Source organism: Chiloscyllium plagiosum, unplaced genomic scaffold (assembly GCF_037043375.1).
Source record: "Chiloscyllium plagiosum isolate Xiang-an unplaced genomic scaffold, Cpla_swu_hap1 HiC_scaffold_13, whole genome shotgun sequence".
Taxonomy (NCBI): Eukaryota; Metazoa; Chordata; class Chondrichthyes; order Orectolobiformes; family Hemiscylliidae; genus Chiloscyllium; species Chiloscyllium plagiosum.
The window spans coordinates 68536039-68562525 of NW_028270151.1; the positions used below are offsets into that span (position 1 = coordinate 68536039).

Sequence of the window (26487 nt, forward strand, 5' to 3'; positions counted from 1 at the left end):
AGGGATCTGGGTTCGATTCCAGCCTCGGGTGACTGTTGATGTGGAGTTTGCAGATTCTCCCTGTGTCTGTGTGGGTTTCCTCCAGATGCACTGGTTTCCTCCCGCACTCCAAAGATATGCAGGTTAGGTGAATTGGCCATGCTAAATTGCCCATAGTGCTTCAGTGGATGTCTAGGTCAGGGGAAATGTAAAGTAATAGAGTAGGGGAATGGTTCTGTCTGTGTTACTCTTCAGAGGGTCAGTGTGGACCTGTCTGGCCAAAGGGCCTGTTTCCACACTGTAGGGATTCTATGGTTTTTCATCAATGGCATTCATGTTTCAATCAAATCATCTCTCACTCTTTGAAACTCCAGCAGCTGTAAACCTAGCCTATCTGGCTTCTGCTCAAAAGGCAAATCATCCATTTCAGGTATTAATCTCGCAAAACTTCTCTGAACTGCTTTCAAAGCATTTGCTTTCTTTTTTAAATAAGGAGACCAATACGTACATAATATTCCAGACAGTCTCACCTACGTCCTGCATAATTGTAGCAGAAACCCAATACTTTTGTACTTAATTACCCTTACAATAAATGGTAACATGATTTCCAAATTACTTCCTGTCCCTTTTGTGACTCCTGTCCAAAACAGTCAGATCTTTCTGCATCTCACAGCTCTGCAATCTTTCATATTTGTATTTTTTCTTCCAAAACAGACAACTTTTCATTTTCAGTTGCCTGATCTTTGCCCACGGACATCCCCGTACATAGCCCTTTGTAGCCTACTTACATCCTCATCACAACTTAATTTACCACACAGCTTTGAGTCAACAGCAAAGTTAACTTCTGCACTTCAATCCCTCCATCCAAGTCAATTATAAATTATGAAAATAATTGAGACCCCAGCACTGATACCTGAGACACATCTCTCATTATATCTTGCCAACTAGAAAAAGACCACTTATGCCCACAAGTTGTGACGTACAAGGCATCACATTAGTGTGGGACAAGCTATATAGACATCTTTATGTGTCTGTCATTTTTCTCTCTGATGATTATCTGAAACAATCTCGATATATAAACTTGACCCTGATATGAGGTTTCCATCATACATCCACATCATCACTATGGTTGCCTGTTTCCACCTCAGTAACAGTGTTCACATATGGCCAATCTCAGTTTATCAAGCAAGACCTCAGTTCTAACACTCCAAAGCACCTTTCATTCTGATCTCTTGAACATCCTCATTTTTTATCATTCTATCATTGATGGCTACGTCTTCAAATGCCTGGGCACTAATCTTTTGAATTTCCATCCTAAATTTCACCACCTTTAGTATCCTTAATATGGAAATCCCCGTCCTCTGGAATGGAGAATTCTAAATATTCAGTGTTTGAGAGAAGGTCCTCATCTTAGTTCTAAATGATCAACAACTTACACTGCAAATGTACTCCTGTGCTCTAGAATCTCAAGCCACCAGAAATAACCTCTTAGTGTCTACCCTATTAAGTCCCGGTAAAATCTTCTAATTTTTATTGCAGTCACCTCTTATTCTTCCAAACTATAGAAAGCACAGGACCAATTTACTCAGCTTTTCATCATAAGTCAAGCCTCTCAGTCCTGGAACCAAGATAGTGAACCTTTGCTGTACTGCTCCCACTGAAGGTATATCCTTCTTTAAAGAATGAGACCTAAACAGTGCACAGCACCATACATGAACACAATTACTCATGGCTTTGGTGGGATTGTGCCTGGAGCATCTTGTATTAAAGAAAAATATGCCATTTGTCTTTCTAGTTGCCTGCAGTACATGCATGCCGACTTTGTGTTTTTCCTAGTTGGAGCACATAGTTTGCATGAAGTGGCAATCCCATTAATGGTTGCATTGTTCATGTAAATATCTCTACCAAAGTCCACTTTCCAACCAATTACTACTCTCATCTCATTCAGTAAAAATGTTGGTTTTCCCCACAAAATTATATTCTTGTAAATTGTTCTGAGTGCAAAATGAAAAGCTGTAATAAAGTGCCCTTTTCATCAATCCTGAAGTAACTAAACCTGTGAGCGAAATTTGTCGCTATAAACTAATGCTATAAATGAAGGGATGTACAAAAATTAAAATGATGCAGTGAAAATTAGCAATACACCACTATGTAATGACACTTCCAAACTTCTGCTCCTGATTTAATCCCAAGTATAATAATACTAGGTAATGATAATGATGATATTTTTAAAGAATTCATTACAACATAATCTTCCAGCAAAACATGTACTACAAACTACTCTCCATTAAAATGTTAGTATGGAATGTATTGGCAAGTACCCTTACCAGGGATTTGTAAAATTGCAAAGTCAACGGAATTGAAATCTGAAGATGAATTTTCTGGTAATGCTTTCCGTTGCTGGCAACTCCAAATCGTTTTAGTTGAAATGTGAGAAGTTGAGGTAACTGTTTAAAATAATATCGCTGAAAAATAGAAGAGTAATTTACTGTAAACATTCTTAAAAGGTGACTTATGAAAATTTAAAATAAAGCCTTTTTTCAGTGTCATTCATCATTAAAATGGAAATTACTGTATGTCAAAGGATTATGTTCCAGGGAGACTGAAATATCATGGTAGTCCCACAAATTTACTCCATTGTCTGGGATGGTCAATTCTGAGTGTAGGAACTCTTCAAAAAAGCCTCCATCTCTGAGTTACAGTCAAATACTTTGGAGGATTCTGACTTACCTACCTTGGTAATTACCTAGAAATGCTAAACAGATTAAAACAATTCTAAGTACTGGGTACCTTGACAAGTGAGGAACTAGCCCCTCACTTCTCCAACTGGTTTGCCTCTGACCCCCACCTTCTATCATCACTCCACAGCACCACTTATCCCATAACCATCCCACTGACTTTCCAAATCTGTATTTGCTGCTGATTCAACCTCATCACTTCCACTACCTTGATTAAACCAACCCCTACGTAAGACCTCACCTGACTAGCCCTGAGGCATGATGAATGCCCATGTGACCTAACCTGTCTATACTAATATAACCTGATTATCCCCAAAGTCCAGTCCTAATACCCGTGAGACCCAAAAGTCTATGCACTCAATCTCCCAATCTTCTGTCAACCTATCATTTCAGGCACCCACCACTCTAACCAGTCACCCACCTACTTTCTCTCCAAAGCTTCTCAAACAGGAATTGGAATTCAAAATTCTCCAGCTCACTGGAATGCAGCAGTTAGTGCCCTATAAAGAGCATTTGGCATCTACGAAGATTCTCACTGCTGCTCCCTGGAAAGGTTTCTGTAGGATCCTCTTTTGGAAGACAACCTAAAACAACTGTAAAATGGTATGTAAGAAATTTTGCCTGACTTGCATTGGTAAACAGGGATGCCGACCCAGATTGGAGGACTTAGGTCAATGTTTTTAAGATATTACAAATATATCCACTTCCTTTTTAAAATGTTGTTTGTGTCTACATTTTGAATGAAAACTGCCTGTGTAAAATTGTCACGCTGTAATAATACACTCGCTTCTCGGTTCTGAGTGAGCATCCAACATTACTAAAGTTTCATGGAGATGATTTCATGTTGAAAGAAAACTGACTATATCCATACTGTCTGTATTCCATTCCTCATCACGCCCCTTTGTTAACAGTCAATTGCTTATGAAATTATATAAGCTGTCATTGGCAACAGATTGGAAAACTTACTGTTTTTGTTTTAGTCTTTTTATTACAGGTGTCGCAATAAGGTGCATTATCATAATCCAGGGTAACAGCTTCCAAAAACATTTTGAGTGATTCTTCCTTTAGAAAGAAAATAACAGGTTAGAATTTTAAAAGTCCATGTGACATCTATGGTAAAACACAAACTAGCATGTTGCCATTTCCAATTGTTTCAACAGAGTATATGCTCTTAATGCACATATTACACTGTAAATCATCATCCACATGCAATTGTACCCGTAATGCCACTCCAGCTCCTGCCATGTAAGCTTTTAGCTTATCAACCACTTAAAAGCACAAAATTAAATATTAAGAGATTTGAGTCTTAAAGTGAGACTTGATACCATTTTCTGTAACACGTTAAGAATGCAAACATTTGAAAAGGTTATCACTGAACTACTGTAAGTCACATATTTTCATTTGAATCACAGCAGCACTACATGTGACGTGATAAGTGTACATGCTCTTTGTATTCCACTATCAATTCCCTATGGTATAAATCTTAATATAGTCTTGCAACTGGAGTTTCTTTTCAGACATAACAGCACCTATATTTAAGGCAGGAGAATTTCACCACTCTAGACAGGATAGCAATATGAAATCCTTCAACAACAAGGATAAGTAGCACTATATTTGGATTTATCTAAAATTTATAAAAAATGCCCAATACAATCAATACTAAAATCACAAATTTCAAACAGATAGCTGGGTTTCTCTTTTATATTAAACACTTTTCTGTGGATACCTAAAAGAACATAAGTGATTTTTTTTAAATTCACTTGTGGGATGTGGGTATTACTGGCCAGCATTTATTGTCTGTCCCAAGGTGCCCTTGACTGCTACAGCCCACATGTTGTAGTTAGACCCACAATGCCAACAGGGAGGGAATTCTAACATCTTAACCCAGCTATAGCGAAGGAACAGCGATATATTTCCAGGGCAGGATGGTGAATGGCTTGGAGGGGAACGTGGTGACATTCCCACATATCTGCTGCCCTTGTCCTTGATAGGTTATTGTTTTGGAGATGTTGTCAAAGGATCTTGTGAATTTCTGCAGAGCATTTTGTAGATAGTATATACTGCTGCTATTGAATGTTGACAATTAAAGGAGACAAAACTTGTGAACGTAGTGCCAATCAAATGGCTGCTTTGTCCTGATCGGTGTCATGCTTCTTGAGTGTTGTTGAGCTACACCCATCCAGGCAAGTGGGGAATAATCACACTCCTGACTTGCATCTTGTGGACGATGGACAGGCTTTGGGGAGTCAGGAGGTCAGTTACTCACCAAAGTAATCCTAGCCTCTGTCCTGCTATTGTAGTCATTGTGTTTATATGGTAAGTCCAGTTGAGTGTCTAGTCAATTGTAATCCTCAGGATGTCGACAGTTGGTGATTCAGTGATGGTAACACCATTGAATGTCAAGGCACACAGTGATTAGATTCTGTCTTATTTGAGATGGTCATTGCCTGACATTTGTGTGGTGTGTTTGTTACTTGCCATTTGTCTGCCCAAGCCTGGATATTGCCCAGATCTTGTTGCAATTGAAAATAGACTGCTTCAGTATCTGGGAGTTCTGAATAATGCTGAACATTGTGCAATCATTGGTGAGCATCTCCATGTCTAAGTTTATGATGGAAGGAGGGTCATCTGTGGAGCAGCTGAAAATAGTTGGGCCGAGGCCACTATTCTGAGGAATTCCTGCAGTGATGGGTAGACCATTGGGATTGCAATTGGCCAGGATGGATTTAGCCCACTTTATGTGACCAGTTTTAATCTGGGCATTGTTTTCCAAACTAATTGGATCGGTACCAGTATTGCTGCTGCACTAGCACTCCATGGTTAGGGACATAGCTAGTTTTATAATATAACATTTCAACAACATATACCAGGGCTTGCTGTGGTCTATTGCTTTTGGGTTGAGACTTTTCTGGATAACATATGTGAAGAATAGAATAGCTAATAATATGGTGATCTGCCACCATGACACCATTAACTTCCAGAACATAAGGCTGAGGCATAGCTTACATACTAGTGAAGAATTTAGACAATAGGTGCAAGAGTAGGCCATTCTGCCCTTCGAGCCTGCACCACCATTCAATATGATCATGGCTGATTATCCTTAAACAGTATCTTGTTCCTGCCTTATCTCCGTAACCCTTGATTCCACTATCCTCGAGAGCTCTATCCAACTCTTTCTTAAATGAATCCAGAGACTGGGCCTCCACTGCCCTCTGGGACAGAGCATTCCACACAGCCACCACTCTCTGGGTGAAGATGTTTCTCCTCATCTCTGTCCTAAATGGTCTACCCCGTATTTATAAGCTGTGTCCTCTGGTTCGGCACTCACCCATCAGCGGAAACATGTTTCCTTCCTCCAGAGTGTCCAATCCTTTAATAATCTTATATGTCTCAATCAGATCCCCTCTCAGTCTTCTAAACTCAAGGGTATACAAGCCCAGTCACTCCAGTCTTTCAGCGTAAGGTAGTCCCGCCATTCCAGGAATTGACCTCGTGAACCTACGCTACAATCCCTCAATAGCCAGAATGTTTTTCCTCAAATTTGGAGACCAGAACTGCACACAGTACTCCAAGTGTGATCTCACCAGGGCCCTGTACAGCTGCAGAAGCACCTCTTTACTTCTATACTCAATCCCTCTTGTTATGAAGGCCAGCATGCTATTAGCCTTCTTCACTACCTGCTGTACCTGCATGCTTACCTTCATTGGCTGGTGTACAAGAACACCCACATCTCTTTGTACTGCCCCTTTACCTAAATTGATTCCATTTAGGTAGTAATCTGCTTTCCTGTTCTTGCCACCAAAGTGGATAACCATACATTTATCCACATTAAACTGTATCTGCCATGCATCTGACCATTCACCTAACCTGTATTTTGTGGTAAACATAAAATCTACAAGAGAGTCGGCTTGCACCTTAATAGGTTAGGGACCAGTATTCTGACAGGCAGGTTTTCTACTGCAACACAGCTACATTTAAACTAAGTAGCGGGGGGGAGGGGACAAGCTGGATGTTTAAAAAGGAAATTGAAGGGAAAGTTAGAACAAGAGAAGTCAAGAAAGACAACTGTATTAATGAGGCAGAAAACTCGGAAAGGCATCATGTTGTAAGGTTGAGTGAAATAAGGGTTGATGGGAAGGGTGAGAGCAGTAACAAATTAAAAATACTATACATGAATGCATGAAGCATTAGACATAAGATGGATGAGCTTGAGGCTCTTTTGGAAATTGGCAGATACGATATTGTGGGGATAACTGAGACGTGGCTTCAAGTGGACAGGGCCTGGGAAATGAATATTCAAGGATACACGTGTTATCGTAAGGACAGACTGACGGGCAGAGTGGGTGGGGTGGCATTGTTGGTAAGGGACGAAATTCAGTCCCTTGCGCGGGGGGACCTAGAGTCAGGAGATGTAGAGTCAGTGTGGACAGAGCTTCGAAATACGAAGGGTAAAAAGACCCTCTTGGGAGTCATCTACAGGCCCCCAAACAGTAGTCTGGATGTCGGATGTAAGTTAAATCAGGAGCTGAAATTGGCCTGTCACAAAGATGTCACTACAATTGTTATGGGGGATTTTAACATGCAGGTAGACTGGGAGAATCAGGATGGTATTGGGCCTCAAGAAAGAGACTTTGTGGAGTGCCTCAGAGATGGATTCTTAGAGCAGCTGGTGCTGGAGCCGACCAGGGAGAAGGCAATTCTGGATCTGGTATTGTGTAACGAACTAGTATTGGTCAGAGACCTCGAAGTGAAGGAGCCATTGGGAAGTAGTGACCATAATACAATAAGCTTCAATCTGCAATTTGAGAGGGAGAGGGTACAGTCTGAAGTGTCAGTACTTCTGTTGAATAAAGGGAATTATGGAGCTATGAGGGAGGAGCTGGCCAAAGTTCAATGGTGCAATACCTTAGCAGGGATGACCGTGGAGGAACAATGGCGGATATTTCTGTGTATAATGCAGAAGTTGCAGGATCAGTTCATTCCTAAAAGGAAGAAAGATCCCAGGAGGAGGCATGGGCGGCCGTGGCTGACGAGAGAAGTAAAGAAACATATAAAGTTAAAAGAGAAAAAGTATAACATAGCTAAGATAAGTGGGAAAACGGAGGACTGGGAAGCTTTTAAAGAGCAACAGAGGATTACTAAGAAGGAAATACACAGAGAAAAAATGAGGTACGAAGGTAAACTGGCCAAGAATATTAAGGAGGATAGTAAAAGCTTGTTTAGGTATGTGCAAGGCAAAAAAATGGTTAGGACAAAAATTGGGCCCTTGAAGACAGAAACAGGGGAATATATTACTAGGAACAAAGAAATGGCAGAGGAATTAAATGGGTACTTCAGATCTGTGTTCACTTGGGAAGACACAAGCAATCTCCCTGAGGTAACAGTGGCTGAAGGACCTGAACTTAAGGGAATTTATATTTGCCAGGATTTGGTGTTGGAGAGACTGTTGGGTCTGAAGGTTGATAAGTCTCCGGGGCCTAATGGTCTGCATCCCAGGGTACTGAAGGAGGTGGCTCGGGAAATCGTGGATGCGTTGGTGATTATTTTGCAGAGTTCAATAGATTCTGGGTCGGTTCCTGAGGATTGGAGGGTGGCTAATGTTATACCACTTTTTAAGAAAGGTGGGCGAGAGAAAGCAGGTAATTATAGACTAGTTAGTCTGACCTCAGTGGTGGGAAAGATGCTGGAGTCTATTATAAAGGATGAAATTACTGCACATCTGGATAGTAGTAACAGGATAGGACAGAGTCAGCATGGATTTATGAAGGGGAAATCATGCTTGACTAATCTTCTGGAATTTTTTGAGGATGTAACTATGAAGTTGGACGAGGGAAATCCAGTAGATGTAGTGTACCTGGACTTTCAGAAAGCTTTTGATAAAGTCCCACACAGGAGGTTAGTGAGTAAAATTAGGGTGCATGGTATTGGGGGCAAAGTACTAGATTGGATTGAAAATTGGTTGGCTAATAGGAAACAAAGGGTAGTGATAAACGGCTCCATTTCGGAATGGCAGGCAGTGACCAGTGGGGTACCGCAGGGATCCGTGCTGGGACCACAGCTTTTTACAATATATGTTAATGATATAGAAGATGGTATCAGCAATAACATTAGCAAATTTGCTGATGATACAAAGCTGGGTGGCAGGGTGAAAAGTGATGAGGATGTTAGGAGATTACAGGGTGACCTGGACAAGTTAGGTGAGTGGGCAGATGCATGGCAGATGCAGTTTAATGTGGATAAATGTATGGTTATCCACTTTGGTAGCAAGAACAGGAAGGCAGATTACTACCTCAATGGAATCAATATATGTAAAGGGGCAGTACAGAGAGATCTGGGTGTTCTTATACACCAGTCAATGAAGGCAAGCATGCAGGTACAGCAGGTAGTGAAGAAGGCTAATAGCATGCTGGCCTTCATAACAAGAGGAATTGAGTATAGAAGCAAAGAGGTGCTTCTGCAGCTGTACAGGGCCCTGGTGAGACCACACCTGGAGTATTGTGTGCAGTTCTGGTCTCCAAATTTGAGAAAAGACATTCTGGCTATTGAGGGAGTGCAGCGTAGATTCACGAGGTCAATTCCTGGAATGGCAGATTTACCTTACACTGAAAGACTGAAGCGACTGGGCTTGTATACCCTTGAGTTTCGAAGATTGAGAGGGGATCTGATTGAGACATATAAGATTATGAAAGGATTGGACACTCTGGCAGTAGGAAACATATTTCCACTGATGGGTGAGTGCCGAACCAGAGGACACAGCTTAAAAATACGGGGTAGACCATTTAGGACAGAGCTCAGGAGGAACTTCTTCACCCAGAGAGTGGTGGCTGTGTGGAATGCTCTGCCCCACAGGGCAGTGGAGGCCCACTCTCTGGATTCATTTAAGAAGGAGTTGGATAAAGCTCTCAAAGATAGTGGAATCAAGGGTTATGGAGATAAGGCAGGAACAGGATACTAATTAGGAATGATCAGCCATGATTATATTGAATGGTGGTGCAGGCTTGAAGGTCTGAATGGCCTACTCCTGCACCTATTGTCTATTGTCTATTGTCTGTCCAGGTCACCCTGTAATCTCCTAACATCCTCCTCACATTTCACCCTGCCACCCAGCTTAGTATCATCAGCAAATTTGCTAATGTTATTACTAATACCATCTTCTATATCATTAACATATATTGTAAAAAGCTGCAGTCGCAGCACTGATCCTTGCGGTACTCCCATTATGAAATGGAGCCATTTATCACTACTGTTTCCTATCAGCCAACCAACTTTTAGTCCAAGTTAGTACTTTGCCCCCAATACCATGCGCCCTAAGTTTGCTCACTAACCTCCTATGTGGGACTTTATTAAAAGCTTTCTGAAAGTCCAGGTACACTACATCTACTGGATCTCCCTCGTCCATCTTCAGATTTACATCCTCAAAAAATTCCAGAAGATTAGTCAAGCATGATTTCCCCTTCATAAATCCATGCTGACTCTGACCTATCCTGTTACTACTATCCAGATGTGTCATAATTTCATCCTTTATAATAGACTCCAGTATCTTTCCCACCACTGAGGTCAGACTAACTGGTCTATAATTTCCTGCTTTCTCTCTCCCACCTTTCTTAAAAAGTGGTACAACATTAGCCACCCTCCAATCCGCAGGAACTGATCCCGAATCTATCGAACTCTGGAAAATAATCACCAACACATCCATGATTTCTTGAGCCACCTCCTTCAGTACCCTGGGATGTAAACCATCAGGCCCCAGGGTCTTATCAACCTTCAGACCTAACAGTCTCTCCAACACCAATTCCTGGCAAATATAAATTCCCTTAAGTTCAGGTCCTTCAGCCACTGTTACCTCAGGGAGATTGCATGTGTCTTCCCCAGTGAACACAGATTCAAAGTACCAATTCAATTAGATTAGATTAGATTAGATTACATTACAGTGTGGAAACAGGCCTTTCGGCCCAACAAGTCCACACCGACCCGCCGAAGCGAAACCCACCCCATACCCTACATTTACCCCTTACCTAACACTACGGGCAATTTAGTATGGCCAATTCACCTGACCCTGCACATCTTTGGACTGTGGGAGGAAACCGGAGCACCCGGAGGAAACCCACGCAGACACGGGGAGAACGTGCAAACTCCACACAGTCAGTCGCCTGAGGCGGGAACTGAACCCGGGTCTCTGGCGCTGTGAAGCAGCAGTGCTAACCACTGTGCCACCGTGCCGCCCAGGATAAATTCTTCTGTCATTTCTTTGTTCCCCATAATATATTCCCCTGTTTCTGTCTTCAAGGGCCCAATTTTAGTCTTAACCATTTTTTTGCCTTTCACATACCTAAAAAAGCTTTCACTATCCTCCTTTATATTTTTGGCCAGTTTATCTTCGTACCTCATTTTTTCTCTGTGTATTTCCTTCTTAGTAATCCTCTGTTGTTCTTTAAAAGCTTCCCAGTCCTCCGTTTTCCCACTTATCTTTGCTATGTTATACTTTTTGTCTTTTAACTTTAAATGTTTCTTAACTTCCCTCATCAGCCACGGCCACCCATGCCTCCTCCTAGGATCTTTCTTCCTTTTTGGAATGAACTGATCCTGCAACTTCTGCATTATACACAGAAATATCCGCCATTGTTCCTCCACTGTCATCCCTGCTAAGGTATTGCACCATTGAACTTTGGCCAGCTCCTCCCTCATAGCTCCATAGTTCCCTTTATTGTTGTGGTTCTGTTCGCCGAGCTGGAAGTTTTTGTTGCAAACGTTTCGTCCCCTGGCAAAGCGACATCATCAGTGCTTGGGAGCCTCCTGCGAAGCGCTTCTTTGATGTTTCCTCCGGTGTTTATAGTGGTCTGCCCCTGCCGCTTCTGGTTGTCAGTTTCAGCTGTCCGCTGTAGTGGTTGGTATATTGGGTCCAGGTCGATGTGTTTGTTGATGGAGTTTGTGGATGAATGCCATGCCTCTAGGAATTCCCTGGCTGTTCTCTGTCTGGCTTGCCCTATGATAGTAGTGTTGTCCCAGTCGAATTCATGTTGCTTGTTGTCTGCGTGTGTGGCTACTAAGGATAGCTGGTTGTGTCGTTTCGTGGCTAGTTGATGTTCATGTATGCGGATTGTTAGCTGTCTTCCTGTTTGTCCTATATAGTGTTTTGTGCAGTCCTTGCATGGTATTTTGTACACTACATTAGTTTTGCTCATGTTGGGTATCGGGTCCTTCGTTCTGGTGAGTTGTTGTCTGAGCGTGTCTGTTGGTTTGTGAGCCGTTATGAGTCCTAGGGGTCGCAGTAGTCTGGCTGTCAGTTCCGAGATGCTCCTGATGTATGGTAGTGTGGCTAGTCCTTTTGGTTGTGGTATGTCCTCGTTCCGTGGTCTTTCTCTTAAGCATCTGTTGATGAAGTTGCGCGGGTATCCGTTTTTGGCGAATACCTTGTATAGGTGTTCCTCCTCTTCTTTTTGCAGTTCTGGTGTACTGCAGTGTGTTGTGGCCCTTTTGAATAGTGTCCTGATGCAGCTTCTTTTGTGTGTGTTGGGATGGTTACTTTCATAGTTTAGGACTTGGTCTGTGTGTATGGCTTTCCTGTATACCCTTGTAGTGAATTCTCCGTTCGGTGTTCTCTGTACCATCACGTCTAGGAATGGGAGTTGGCTATCCTTTTCTTCTTCTCTCGTGAATCGGATTCCTGTGAGTGTGGCGTGGATGATCTGGTGTGCTTTTTCTATTTCCGTGTTTTTAATGATTACAAACGTGTCATCGGCATATCTGACCCAGAGTTTGGGTTGAATTTGTGGTAGGACTGTTTGTTCTAACCTTTGCATAACTGCCTCTGCTATGAGTCCCGAGATTGGTGATCCCATGGGTGTTCCGTTGATTTGTTCGTATACCTGGTTGTTGAATGTGAAGTGTGTTGTGAGGCACAAGTCCAGTAGTTTAAGTATGCCGTCTTTGTTGATAGGTTCAGCGTCCTGTTTTCTGTTCTGTATGTCCAGTAGGTTGGCTATTGTTTCTCTGGCTAGGGTTTTGTCAATCGAAGTGAACAGTGCCGTCACGTCGAATGATATCATGGTTTCTTCTTTGTCTATCTGTATATTTCTGATGATGTCCAAGAATTCCTGTGTTGATTGTATAGAGTGTTTGGATCCGCTGACCAGGTGTTTCAGTTTCTGTTGTAGTTCTTTGGCCAGTTTGTATGATGGTGTCCCTGGCAGAGATACTATGGGTCTGAATGGGATGTCTGGTTTGTGTACTTTAGGTAATCCATAGAATCTGGGGGTGTTGTTGCTTTCCGGTTTCATTCTTTGTAGGTCAGCTCTGGTTATCTGTCCGTTTTTTTGTAGATTCCTTAGTGTGTTACTTATCCTATTGGTGAGTTGTGGTGTGGGGTCAAATTCCTTCCTTTGGTAGGTGTTGATATCTACAAGTAGTTGTTGTGCTTTTTGGATGTAATCAGATTTATCTAGGATGGCCGTCATTCTGCCTTTATCTGCTGGTAGTATGATTATGTTCTTATCGTTTCTTAGTGATTTCAGTGCTTCCCTCTCCTTGGTGTTGAGGTTATGTGTTTGTCTTTTCCTTATTATCATAGGTACGACAGTTTGTCTCACTGTTTGTTGTGTCTCTTCTGTCAGTCCATTGTTCCTGAGTGTGCATTCTAGTGCTGCTAGGAAGTCTGCTGTCTTGGCGTCCCTGTGGTTGTAGTTGAGTCCCTTGGCCAGTATTGTTCTTTCCGTGTCTGTGAGCTGTCTGTGGGAGAGGTTTTTAACCCAGGTGTGTGTTGTAGTGTCCTCTTTGTTGTGTGTTAGTTTAGCCATTTTTTCTTTTAGTGCCATTTTTTTGCGGTGTGTTGTCCTGTTCTGTCCTATGGTGACAGCCTGTTCTATGGTCCGGGTCCATTCGTGATTCGTGGTTTTTGAAATTAACGACTTTTGGCACGCAATTTCATGTCGATAACTCCCAAGAGGGTCTTTTTACCCTTAGAATTTCTCAGCTTTATCCACACTGACTCTACATCCCCTGATTCTAGGTCCCCCTGCGCAAGGGACTGAATATCACCCCTTACCAACATGGCCACCCCACCCCCTCTGCCTGTCAGTCTGTCCTTACGATAGCAATTGTAGCCTTGAATATTCATTTCCCAGGCCCTGTCCACTTGAAGCCACGTCTCAGTTATCCCCACAATATCGTATCTGCCAATTTCCAAAAGAGCCTCAAACTCATCCATCTTATTTCTAATGCTTCGTGCATTCATATATAGTATTTTTAATTTGTTACTGCCCTCATCCTTCCCATCAACTCCTATTTCACTCAACCTTACAGCATGATCCCTTTTTGAGTTTTCTGCCTCATTGATACAGTTGTCTTTCTTGACTTCCCTTGTTCCAACTTTCCCTTCAATTTCTTTCTTAAACATCCAATTTGTTCCCTCCCCCCACTACTTATTTTAAACATAACTGTGTTGGAGTAGCAAACCTGCCTGCCAGAATGCTGGTCCTTAACCTATTAAGGTGCAAACCGTCTCTCTTGTATAATTTATGCTTACCCCAAAACATACCCCAGTGATCCAAGAATTTAAATCCTTGCTTCCTGCACCAGTTCCCCAGCCACACGTTCAAGTCCATTATCTCCCTGTTTCTGGCTTCACCAGCCCGAGGAACTGGAAGCAAACCGGAGATAACCACCCTGGACGTCCTGCTTTTCAGCTTTCTTTCTAGTTCTTCAAAGTCCCGCTGTAGTATGTTCCTCCTCTTCTTCCCGACATCATTTATGCCGACATGTACCACCACCTCTGGCTTTTCACCTTCATCCTTGAGGATTTCCTGCACTCTGTCTGTGATGTCTTTAACCCTGGCACCAGGAAGGCAACACACCATCCTTAAGTCCCGCCTGCTGCAATTTAATGAACTTTTATTGCAGGGACTGGTTTCATCAAACGTACATTACAATTATATGGACATGAACGTGTGGAGTCAAGCTACACAATTTGGATAAACTGCAACATGCTTCCTTCAGTGTGCCATCCTGCAAATGAACTGAGCTCAGTATGGTGGAGACTGAGAGTTTTACACTATTGGGTCAAACGCCTGGTGATATGATGATGACATCAGGAACATGTCTCTTAAAGGTATATTGCATAATTGCCTGAGATATAAGACAGCGTCCACTTCTTTTTTAAAGGAAAGAAATTGCAAACAGATATATCTCATTTAATATAAGCACATGTTGTGAATTCAACAAACAAACATGCTAAAACAGAGTGATGGTGGGAAACACCAGAGGAAATCTAGATTTATTTTGACAATTCTGGCTCAAAGGAAAATGATTCAGCCTTATAATTTGCACTTCTACCCTGGGCATCCTCTCACTAGTTATTTTATTTTACATCACTGTAGCATTAGAGATCAGAGGAAATGAGAAACCAAGAAAATCAAAGATAAAAGACTAACTTCATTCAATTTGGCTGAAACATTTTTCTCCAAGCATGTGAATTATCTTGGATTAATATGGTAAAGCTATGGATACGAGATATGTCAGTTATATTAAACTCTACAATTAGAATGAATGCAAAAACAAAACATGGTATTAATGCAAATAAACTTACTAGACTTTTTATTTCTGATGAAGAGTCAGGTGAAAAAATGGATAATGGCAGGTCCAAAAAGAAACAATCCTCCGTAACAAGTTCTTCACATACTGAACACTTCATGGATTGAACCATTGTGATCTGATAAAGCTATAAGATAGAAGCCAATGAACACATAGCCCATATTCTGTCATTCAGGATTTAATTATAATATCAAAATAAACCTAATGTTTTAAATCTCATGTAAAAAAATCCTTATGTTTTATTGATTTGCTTGACAAAAAGAGTCAGTCTTTCTTTTTAAAAGAGCACAATATATTTTGAAGGGGCTGGGCAATGAAAGAGCATAAATTACCTGGGAGATAAAATCCCTCAGTCCTTCTGGTGCTCTCCCTCTCCCTCTCATTATGAAGAGTGCAGCACAAGGGTTAAAAGTCATCAGCACTACTGGCACTTTCAACACTTCCTGCATTGGTGGAGTCTCTGCTTACTCTTAAAAGGGCAGTGACCCACAAGTCCTGAAATGCCAATTCCTTAGTCTTCATATATCAAGAAACATGGCTAGTTCAGTGAGATCAGCCTCACAGAAAATTCATGCAGCTTAGAGACTGGTTTGCAAAGTGAATAATGTTGTACTAACTCTTTCCTGACAAACATCTGGCTCACATGGATTTGTAAGTATGGAAAATTCTTTATGACAATATGGTGTCCTCACTAAGGGGGTTGATGAATAAATGGATTGTCCCCCAAGAGTAAGGGCAGCCAATTGACCATCCCAGCTCCTGCCAGATCTCGCACAATTCACTGGATTTCTTAAACTATAGGGCAAACATATGTCCAAGATGTCACCAATTGCATGGGTACTAGTCCCAGCCATTCAAATGAGGAGACCACCTGCTGACATATATGCTCTTTTCTCTAGCAAAAGTAGTCCTAGCAAAATTACAGTTCAGATATCTTTATCAACAAGACTTTTTACCCACGTTCATTCATAGTAAAAAGATAATGAGAACAGTTATTTAAATTTGTTGGTGATATGCCAAGAGAGAGAGTGAGAGGGAAAGAGACAGAGAGGTGAAATGCTGAAAAACAAACTGGCAAAAGGATGTACATGATGAGAAAGATAAAGTGAGGGAGAAGAGTTGAAGATACTTAGGAGGATGTACCATAAAAAAGCACAGAAAAATTGGGAAGACGGCAACACAAATAAGGACAACTTCAAAAATAGTTAATAGGTGTCATAGTTGAATTTTACCTTCAGAATGTTATCCCCTTGGCCCACTTCAGCATTCAATTTGTTGATCAGATTGCGAAAAAATTCTTCAATATCAAGCTGTTTAAAGACTTGAAAAGAAGAATGCTTAGAAATTATGCTTAATTGAAAATACAAGCATATACAATATATTTAACATGTTGACCTGGATTCCTTATATGTTGGCATCAGTGAAAGCTAATAAGTATAAACTTCTGCCAAAGAAGAACTTTGCAGTTAATCCTTCAATCGTGTATGCACTGAAGTGTTAAACTAGATAATGGATTTGAATGAGAGTAGGCTTGAACCAACAAATTTGGATTTCGAGTTGATTATATTCCCAATAAGATTAATCAGCAAATACATTGCACACACAGTCTCTTCATTTAAGTCACCAATGAAGATTTTAAATATGAAACCCCAGCACTAAGCCTTGCCATGATTGTATTTAATAGCAGAGCAGGCTTAATGTGTTTGTGTTTGTGGTCTTCTGAAAGCCCTATTGAAAATCTTGGTGGCTACCTTATATTGATTATACATCTTTATGTTCTTCCCCAAAAGATGTATTATTTTCTAAATCCACTCTATCAATATCTTCTATAATTTTAAACACCACTCCTAAGTCACTCCTCAGCGCCTTTTCTTTGAAAGGAGAAGAGACAAACCTCGCCAATATTTTTCTAATACATTTGCTGACACTCTTAGGTATCACCTGTATGAAAGTAAATTGCTTCAGTCAAAGGGTTCTGAATATTTGGAATTCTCTTCCCGAGCAGATTGTGTATGTTTCATTACTAAATACGTTTAAGGCATGGATTGACAAATTCTTTGCCTCTCATAGAATTAAATGTTATGGGGAGAGGCCAAAGATCAGCCATGATTGTATCGAATGTCAGAGCAGGCTTAATGGTAGCTGCATTTGTGGTCCTTTAACCAAGGACCTGATCTAGTGTAAGTTATTGATACTTTTAATACTTAATAAAAATACTCAACGTTGTCCACACCAGTCCAATATCGACACCTCCAAATCATCATTTTAATGGCATACCACAAAGACCCAGAGCTTGGCCTTCACAATTTTTACAAAGAGATGTCTTTGGAAACTTAAGCGTTGTTTTCTCTAATGAGTCTCTATTATTAAGTTAAAGAACCACCTCAATCACAGAAAATTAACAAATGGCCCAGGCAACAATATTGTGAACAAGAGAAACAATTTTTTGATGGATAAATAAGTAGATTTATATATTTGGAAGTTGAATGAATGGTTTGCCCAATGCTTACCATTCAGTTGCAAGCTCATGGTCAACTCATTCGTCCTTATGTACTTTTCTTCTTTGCTTTCCAACTTATTGAACAAGTTTTGTAACTCACGTACAAATGCCACATTTGAATTTAACCTGAAAAAAAAAATGTATTTTTACATTTAAGAAAATTGATTGCTTGAGCACCTAACAAACAGAATAATCTTGAATTTCCTAATGGAGAAATTCATAATCTGTCAAAGTCTACAAATAGTTATCAGTCATCTTTCAAATAGAAATATATACTTGGGCATATAAATAAAGGAAGTAAAATTGCTTTGTTGATAATTTCAGTGGCAAAGGAAACCAGAAATCCCTTCTTGTATTCAAACTAATTTTTTGGATGAATTTTACCTCTAAACATATTCGTTACAATAAGCAGGATAAAACTTTATGCCATTTGATAGGAAGTCACAAAAGGTTTGGTAATGTAGAATGCTCCCATTCCAAGCTATTTTTGGAGTTAATTGGTGTGATGCTATGTGAACAAGAGTGTTGCATATTTTAACGAAAACAATACTCCAGCTAGTGCTTTGTCCAGTATTCCATTTTATATTTTGGATTAATTTGCACATTTTATGATATTTCTTGCCTTTTGTTGAAGTTTGAAAAGAATTAATTTGTAAGTCCTATTAAGAAAAGTATAATTTGTGTAATATTGCACTTTTGAAAGTGATTAGTGGCTGCAGACAATATTCTCTCACTCTATTTTTAACACTCCATAACAAAGGGTGGTGAGGTGTGGTAATGGGACAAATTACATGTATAGTATGATTTCTCTACCCAGCACAAAAATGTTCTTTAAATTCACACCAACATTTCACCTAAACATTTTTCTTTTTCCTAGTTTAGAGCTTTTTGAATTTGTTGAGTAGTCAGTATTAAATGATAAGCAGTTTGAGATTATAGACTTGCTGTCATCATATTTCTCCTCTCCCATTTCACTTTCCAACTCACTTCCCCACTTAACCCCACTCCCTGACTCAGTGCCTGATTACTGAAAAGGTTTCAAAATGCACTGAACTCCTCTGGGTTTCAGTTACTCATGATTCACTTCACATTGAGAATTTTTGCCTCTCGTGTGGCCGCATACAATTGTTTCTCAATGTCTGAATAGAAGTTGACCAACTTTCCCAATTGTAGATTTTTCTAATGCTGAACCTTTACACAAACAGAATGAGCACTCCTAAAACCTACTTGTAAATGGACTGTTTAACTTCTGGAGTCAAGAACCATGTTTGAAGTAATGTGTTCAGAAAACATGTGGCTCCTTGATTGATGAGGCCCACAGAAGCTGCATGAATACAGAGACAAAAGGGAAAAGTTGATTAGGAACACAAGAGTAATTTTCCTGCTTAGACGATCTTGACGATAACCTGCATTTATAAGATGCTCCTCACATGTAGCGAGACATATCAAAGTGCTTTCTTAAATTGGATAAATATAGTAGGCACAATTTTAGATTAAATTCCCTATAGTGTGGAAACAGGCCCTTCAGCCCAAAGTGTCTACACCAACCCAGACCCATTCCCCTACATTTACCCCTGACTATGGGCAATTTAGCATGGCCAATTCACCTGACCTGCACATCTTTGGACTGTGGGAGGAAACTGAAGCACCCGGAGGAAACCCACGCAGACACAGGGAGAATGTGCAAACTCCACACAGACAGTCACCCGAGGCTGGAATCGAACCTGGGACCCTGGTGCTGTGAAGTTAGGAAGTTAGAAATTAGAAACAGTGTTTGAATACACATTTGCAAAAGCATAAAATTAGCTTGAAACAGATAAATGAATGGGTCAGTCTTTAAAATTCATTTTTCTTAGAAAGTGCCTAAGCTTTCACCAACATGCAAACCTGTACAAAGAATTCAGTATTCTTAGAAAAAAGTGGTGAGTTTGAACGAAAAGTCCTTGTTGGAACACATAACTAGAAGCATGAAACTATACTAAGGAGCACGATCAGTGTGGGACTGAATCAGTAAAACGGAAGTGAACTGAGTTACTGGACATGAGTGTGTTGATGGAAAAGCACAGCAGGTCAGGCAGCAGCTGAGGAGCAGGAGAATCTATGTTTCAGGCTGGAGCCCTTCTCAATTCCTGATGAAGGGCTCCGGTCCGAAACGTTAATTCTCCTGCTTGACCTGCTGTGCTTTTCCAGCAACACACAGGCCTCACTTTCTTCCTCTGAGTTACTGGAGATGTTTGGAAATTAGGTTCTAAGTGGAAATTCAGTGTAAAGGAAACAAGGTTCCCTTAACTAAAATTACCTGCAAGAAATAAACTCTCCAGAGTGAGTTATCAGTGAGAAGAGGATAAAAGGCATGGATTGAGAGACTCACCCGCAGTGAGACCAGTGGTGGATATAGACAGGTTAAAGCGAGTGGGCAAAAACTTGGCAGATGGAATGTAATGTGATAATGTCAGGTTATGCACTTTGGCAGGAAAAATAGAGAAGCTGAATATTATTTAAATGAAGAAAGACTGCAGAACAAAGGGCTTTGTTATCTGTTTCAACAAGGAGTTTTTTTAAAATCAAACTGACGTTTCTAAGAATAATGAATTCTCTGGACAGGTTTGCATGTTGGTGAAAGTTTAAATAATTTCTAACAAAAATGAATTTTAAAGACTAACCCATCTGTTTAAATATTTCAAATTAATTTTTATGCATATGCAAATGTGTATTTAAACAGTATTTGTACTGTTTATAATTTCCACGAATCACAAAAATCTAGCTTCCAAGTTCACTGAATAATAGGGAAGGCTTCCGGAATGTTGATTTTCATTTCAAAGGTAATGAAGTCCAGAAGTAAAGAGATTTTGCTAAAACTATACAAGGCATTAATTAGGTGAATAGTGTGAATGGCTTTGATCCCTTTATCTGAGGAAAGAAATACTGTACAGGCATTGGAGGGCAGTGACTTGACATTGCCTTTCTTGCAGAGTGCTGTTGATGCGAGGTCAGTAAATATATTCAAGGCTGAGATGGGCTGATTTTTAATCAGTAAGGGAATCAAGGTCTATGCAAAAAAGTAGCACACATCCTGCTGAATGGATGGAGTACAAGGGCCAACAAAGGAGCAACAACTACTCAAGGAATTATGACAGGAAACTTGCAAGGGATATAAAATTCAGTAAGAAAAAAATGTATAGGGAAAATGGGTCATCAGGAACAATGTTGGCCCACTAAAGACCGAAAATGGAGACACTCCCATTGACTGTGGGGAAATGATAGACATGTTGATTATTTACTGTGCCTCAGTATTGACTATAGAATAGGAAGATAGCTTACTGGAAGACCAGAAGAAATTAATAGTGGATCAGGCCAGGGACTAAATGATATTGAAGAAAGTAAAACATGGATAGTGAAGACATGAAGTTAAATAGCATAGATAGTAAATAATAGGTAAACAGTGGCAAAAACAAAAACACAGGTACAGGCGAATGTTAAGAGTTTGTGAGTCCATTCAGTATTCTAACAACAGTAGGGAAGAAACATTAATTGAATTGAAAAGTTACAAATCTCTGGCATCTGATGGTTTCCATCCAAGAGTGTTAAAGGAAGTAGCACACATTATAAATGCCCAAACTAGTTGAGTCATCCATCTGGATTAGAAAATTGCACATCACTCACTTTTTAAGAAGTACGAAAGAGGAAAACTCCAGAATTACAGACCAGTTAGCCTCAAATCGATGGCAGAGAAAGTGTTGAAGTCTATAATGAAGGATGGGATAACGGAACACTGTGAAAATGTTCAGTTAATCAGGGAGGGCCAGCATGGATTCATATATGGCATTTATATCTACAGACAGGAATTGAAGGATACAGATACTATGCTGTGATTAGACAAAACTCTGATCAGACTTCACTTGGAGTGTTGTGAGCAGATTTGGGCAGCACACCAAAGGAAGTATATATCAGCTTAAAGGGAGTACAACTTAGGTTTACAAGAATGATATCTGGACCTCGGGGATAAAGTTATAAAGAGAGATTATACAAATTAGGCCTGTTTTCTCTAGCATTTAGAAGGTTTATGGATATTCTCAAGATATAAACAGGAAGGGACAGGGTAGATAAAGATAAACTATTTCCACTGCTTGAGAATTCCAGACCTCGGGGGCATAATCTAAAAATTAGTGCTACTCCATTAAGGAGAAATATTAAAAACAATTTCTGCATACAAAGGGTGGTAGACGTTTGAAATTCTCTTCCAGAAATAGTAGCAGATATAGATTGGGTTAATAATTTTAAATCTGAGATGAATAATTTTTTGTTAAACAGAAGTGTTGAGGGATATCGGCCAAAGACAGTTATATTGAGTTAAGCCATGATCTCACTGAATGGCAAACAGACTTGGGAGGTCTAGTCATGTTCCTGTATTCCTATAAAGAGGTGATTGATATGAAATGACATAATGACCAATCAAAAGTCTGGTCAGATAACCTGATATGCCAGAGGGTACTTTGAAATAAAGTTAGCTCTTATTAGCTTAAAAGGCCTTGACCACAATCCATCCAATCTAATTAAATTTAAATCAATGATGAATTGTCTGCTTAAAGAGAAATATAAACACATGTGAACTGAAGCCATTACAAGTTGACCAAGGTTGAACCTGAGCATTCAAGGATACGTGGGATCCAGGAGGAGAACAAGCTGGGAAAAGGTGGTGGGGTAGCTCTATTAAGTAAGGATGACATTACTATAAAAGTGTGAGATAATGATAGTTCTAAAGATCAAACTGTAGAATCATTTTGGATAGAGGTTAAATAAAACCAGAAAAGTTAGGGAATCGCTTGTGGGAGTAGTTTTTAAGGAGAAAGTGAGGTCTGCAGATGCTGGAGATCAGAGCTGAAAATGTGTTGCTGGAAAAGCGCAGCAGGTCAGGCAGCATCCAGGGAACAGGAGAATCGACGTTTCGGGCATAAGCCTGAAGAAGGGCTTATGCCCGAAACGTGTAGGTGTTTGGCTGAAGATTTCTGCTGGTTTGTGCCTATGCTAGCTAGAACGTTCTGGAATATTTTGGACATGAAATGTGTAAACTCTGACCGATTTCTGAGAGCACACTACACCGAGTGACGTGACGGGCTCGTCAAATCTCACACCTTTTGCGCTGAAATGGTTCTTAGTGGAACAGCCACATCATGGGTAGAGCTCCAAAAAGACCACTCAGCATCACCTCTAAGGCAATTGGTTATGGCTTCCACGGTTGCCAATAGCAACTGACAGCCACAGGTTGTAGCAGAATGAAAACTGGACACGGATTTCCCATGCTTGCTTCTCAATCAGCACTGTCTGAGGGCTGCGGTAATTTTAATCAGTAGGTGCCAGAAAGTTTATGTTTGTTGTGCTAACAGCAACAGGGCTTAACCTCGACGGCGATCCCATTTTTTTTCAGAGATCATCCGGTCTTGAGCTTTGGTGCAGACTTTGCGTATTGTAGGTGTCTCCATATTGCAGTCCAGTTTCAGCTTTCAAAGTACACGAAAGAATGCAATTACAATTTTACCGTCATGTCACTGACCTGAAACTTACGTTTTCCTCTGCAAATGTTACCTGTAAATCTTTCCATGTATTTTCTTCTTTCCTCCCTCATGCTATCTGCTGTCATTGACCTGTTCTTTTTTACACAATTGCCCATCGGCGTAGCTGCAAACAAAATACAGGTAGCAGCTGCACATATCCAGAGCACAGATGCCGCCTGCTCGCTTGGAAAGCGACTTGTCATCCGCTACATTAATTCGTCAGATTGGTTGGGCGTTAACACAAAGGTGACCCGAGCTCCTTACCGGTGTTTCCAGAGGGATCAATGCCGATAAGATGAAACGCAAATGAGAAAAGTCTGTACAAAGGCCACGTGCCAAACCGAAAAATCAACAAGATAAACGTGATCGAGTATCTGGCTGCTCGTTGAACCAAAGTGAGCCACCACATCATGAAACGTTTCACTCCCAAATCTTGCTACGTTTGACCAAGTAACTTTTTTTCACCCCTGAATAAAACAATCTCTTTTATTATCAGAAATATTCATAATTTCCCGCTTGCAGTGGTGCAAAGTGTTTAACTATCTGTTTCAGCTTGCCAAGTTTCTCTTAGGCAGAGGAGAGTTCAGAGAGGTTAAGTTTCACTTTACTGTAATGTAGGCGCGGTCCAGGCAATGAGAATGTGCGGAAACTACTGGCTTGCTGGGAAATGACTCTGCTCCCTTTTGGGTGGGTCTCAGTTATTAATCTTTGTTGTTGTTGTTGCTCCTTCTGTATAGCTTTCAGAGCGGACTGCTGCTGAAACTTCTGCAACAATTACCAACGACATTCAAATCCAGTGGCAGACTATAGTAGTGTGAGAAACAATGCTCACACACTTTAATAATTGCAGTCCGAGACAAAATCTGAATCAGTAGTGTCCTTTATTTTTACACTTGCAAGTGGGTGTGATGTCCAGTGCCAGGCAAGGCAGAGGACATACACACACCAAATTCAACAAACTCTCGATATTTATATAATTTGGTTCCTACATTTTTTTCTTATTTCATTGTTTCCCCCCCCCCCCCTCCATTTACATCCTCCACTTCCCTAAGACTGGTCCCACCACTCCTGCTTATCTGTTGCCTTATCCAGCCTTGTCTGTGACAAAATGTTTATTTCTGGCCTCACAAGGCCATTTGACCCCATCCCGCTGCAGGTCATTGTTAGGCATATTCTTTCTTCATCAGTATCTACTCTTTCCATCTGGGCTTCTCCCGAGGCCATTCTGATCCCTATGACCTCTTTAATTAGGGTTTGTTCCTGTGTCTCTGTAAAAGTGGGAAACAGATGTTTACACCTACTGTTTGTACAGGTGTATCTAGCTTAACTTCATCCCCTCACGACTTCTTATCTATTTGCCCATAATATCTACCATTGTTTTGCAATCACGTTTCACGCTGACATACAATTTTAGCTAATACAAAAACAATTATATATTTCCTCCACATAGTTTCCATTCTTGTTGACTCAGCTCTTGGCTGAAACAATTACACACTGGTGTGAGTTCATTTACTTTGTATCAGAAATTATAATTGCAGAACTGCAGAAGTAACTTTAATTTACCTATATCCCACAGAAGGGAAAGAAAATGGTTATCCCGTGAATGTGAACCCTGTCAAAAGTTTCAGCTTGATTTAATTCGGATGGAATTGCCACTAGATCCAATTCCACCCCTCCCCACACATGAACATAGAACAGTACAGTACAGGCCCTTCGGCCCTTGATGTTGTGCTGACCTTTTATCCTAATCTAAGATCAACGGACATAAATACCCTTCATTTTACTATCATCCATTTGCCTATCCAAGGGTCTCTTAAATGTCCTTAATGTATCTGACTCTACTACCACAGCTAGCAGTGTATTCCACGCACCCTTCACTTTCTGTGTAAAATGATCTGACTTCTGACATCTCCCCTAAACCTTCCTCCAATCACGTTAAAATTATGCCCCCTTGTGATAGCCATTTCAGCCCAGGGAAAAAGTCTCTGACTATTCACTCTATCTATGCCTCTCATTATCTTGCACACCTCTACCAAGCTACCTCTCACCCATCTTAATTCCAGTGAGAAAAAGCCCTAGTTCACTCAACCTTTCTTCATAAGACATGCCCTCCAGTCCAGGCAGCATCCTGGTAAATCTCCTCTGCACCATCTCTGGAGCATTCACATCCTTCCTATAATGAGGTGACCAGAACTGAACACAATACTCCCAAGTATGGTATAACCAGGACTATATAGAGCTGCAGCATAACCTCGCTGCTGTTAAGTTCAAACCACTGCTAATGAAAGCCAACAACCATATGCTTCCTTAACAATCCTATCAACTTGGGTGGCAACTTTGACGGATCAATGTACATGGACCCCAAGACCCCAAGATCCACACTGCCAAGAATCCTGCCTTTAACCCTGTATCTGCATTCAAATACGACCTGCCAAAATGAATTACTTCACACTTTTCCTGGTTGAACTTCATCTGCCACTTCCCAGATCCAGTTCTGGATCCTGTCAATATCTTAGTGCAACCTACATCAGTCTTCCACACTTTCCACCACTCCACCAGCCTTTGTGTCATTGGCAAACTTGCTAACCCACCCTTCCACTTCCTCATCAAAGTAATTTATAAAAATCACAAGCAAAAATCATTTATATAAATGACAGAAAACACTGGACCTACTTGTGTTTGTTCTGCATTATTTTTCTTGAAATATGTGAAATAAAGAAATAAAATCAATAAAGACTGATGTGAATGGATTGATCTAGTTTTTCTGCACATTGTGGATGCATGAAGCAACTTATTCATAGAGGACCAAAGTGACCAACTGTTAAATACATTTTAGAAATTGCATTCACCAAAATCCCAATGTATTTTCTTGGGTCTGGGCTATTCAATCATGAAAGTTTCAAATTTATTTAATAAGAGTCAGGTAGATGAGTTAACTCCAGGAAAGATTGGAGATGGAGACAGGTTGTGCAGGAGTCTCCTGTCACAATCTTCATCGCAAACAATTGTGTGGAAACAGGCCCTTTGGCCCTTACGGGCAATGTAGCACAGCCAATTCACCTAACCTGCACACCTTTGGACTGTGGGAGGAAACCGGAACACCCAGAGGGGACCCATGCAGACATGGGGAGAA

At 40.6% G+C, this 26487-nt stretch overlaps 1 protein-coding gene across 3 annotated transcripts in view; it reads right to left on the reverse strand.

Moving 5' to 3' along the window:
* Window positions 1–23936, reverse strand: part of LOC122555819 (ubl carboxyl-terminal hydrolase 18-like) — a 41307-nt gene extending 17371 nt beyond the window's left edge. The window contains exons 1-7 of one of the 3 annotated variants that reach the window (XM_043701993.2): window positions 23619–23936; window positions 19030–19126; window positions 17813–17928; window positions 16535–16623; window positions 15298–15429; window positions 3684–3779; window positions 2307–2444 (exon numbers count right to left, since the gene is read on the reverse strand). In XM_043701993.2, the coding sequence (XP_043557928.2) occupies window positions 2307–2444; window positions 3684–3779; window positions 15298–15429; window positions 16535–16623; window positions 17813–17928; window positions 19030–19126; window positions 23619–23766 (816 nt within the window). In that variant the 5' untranslated portion in view covers window positions 23767–23936. The other 2 variants (XM_043701992.2, XM_087993714.1) reach the window with 2 other exon arrangements.
* Between the last annotated feature and the right edge of the window lie 2551 nt (window positions 23937–26487).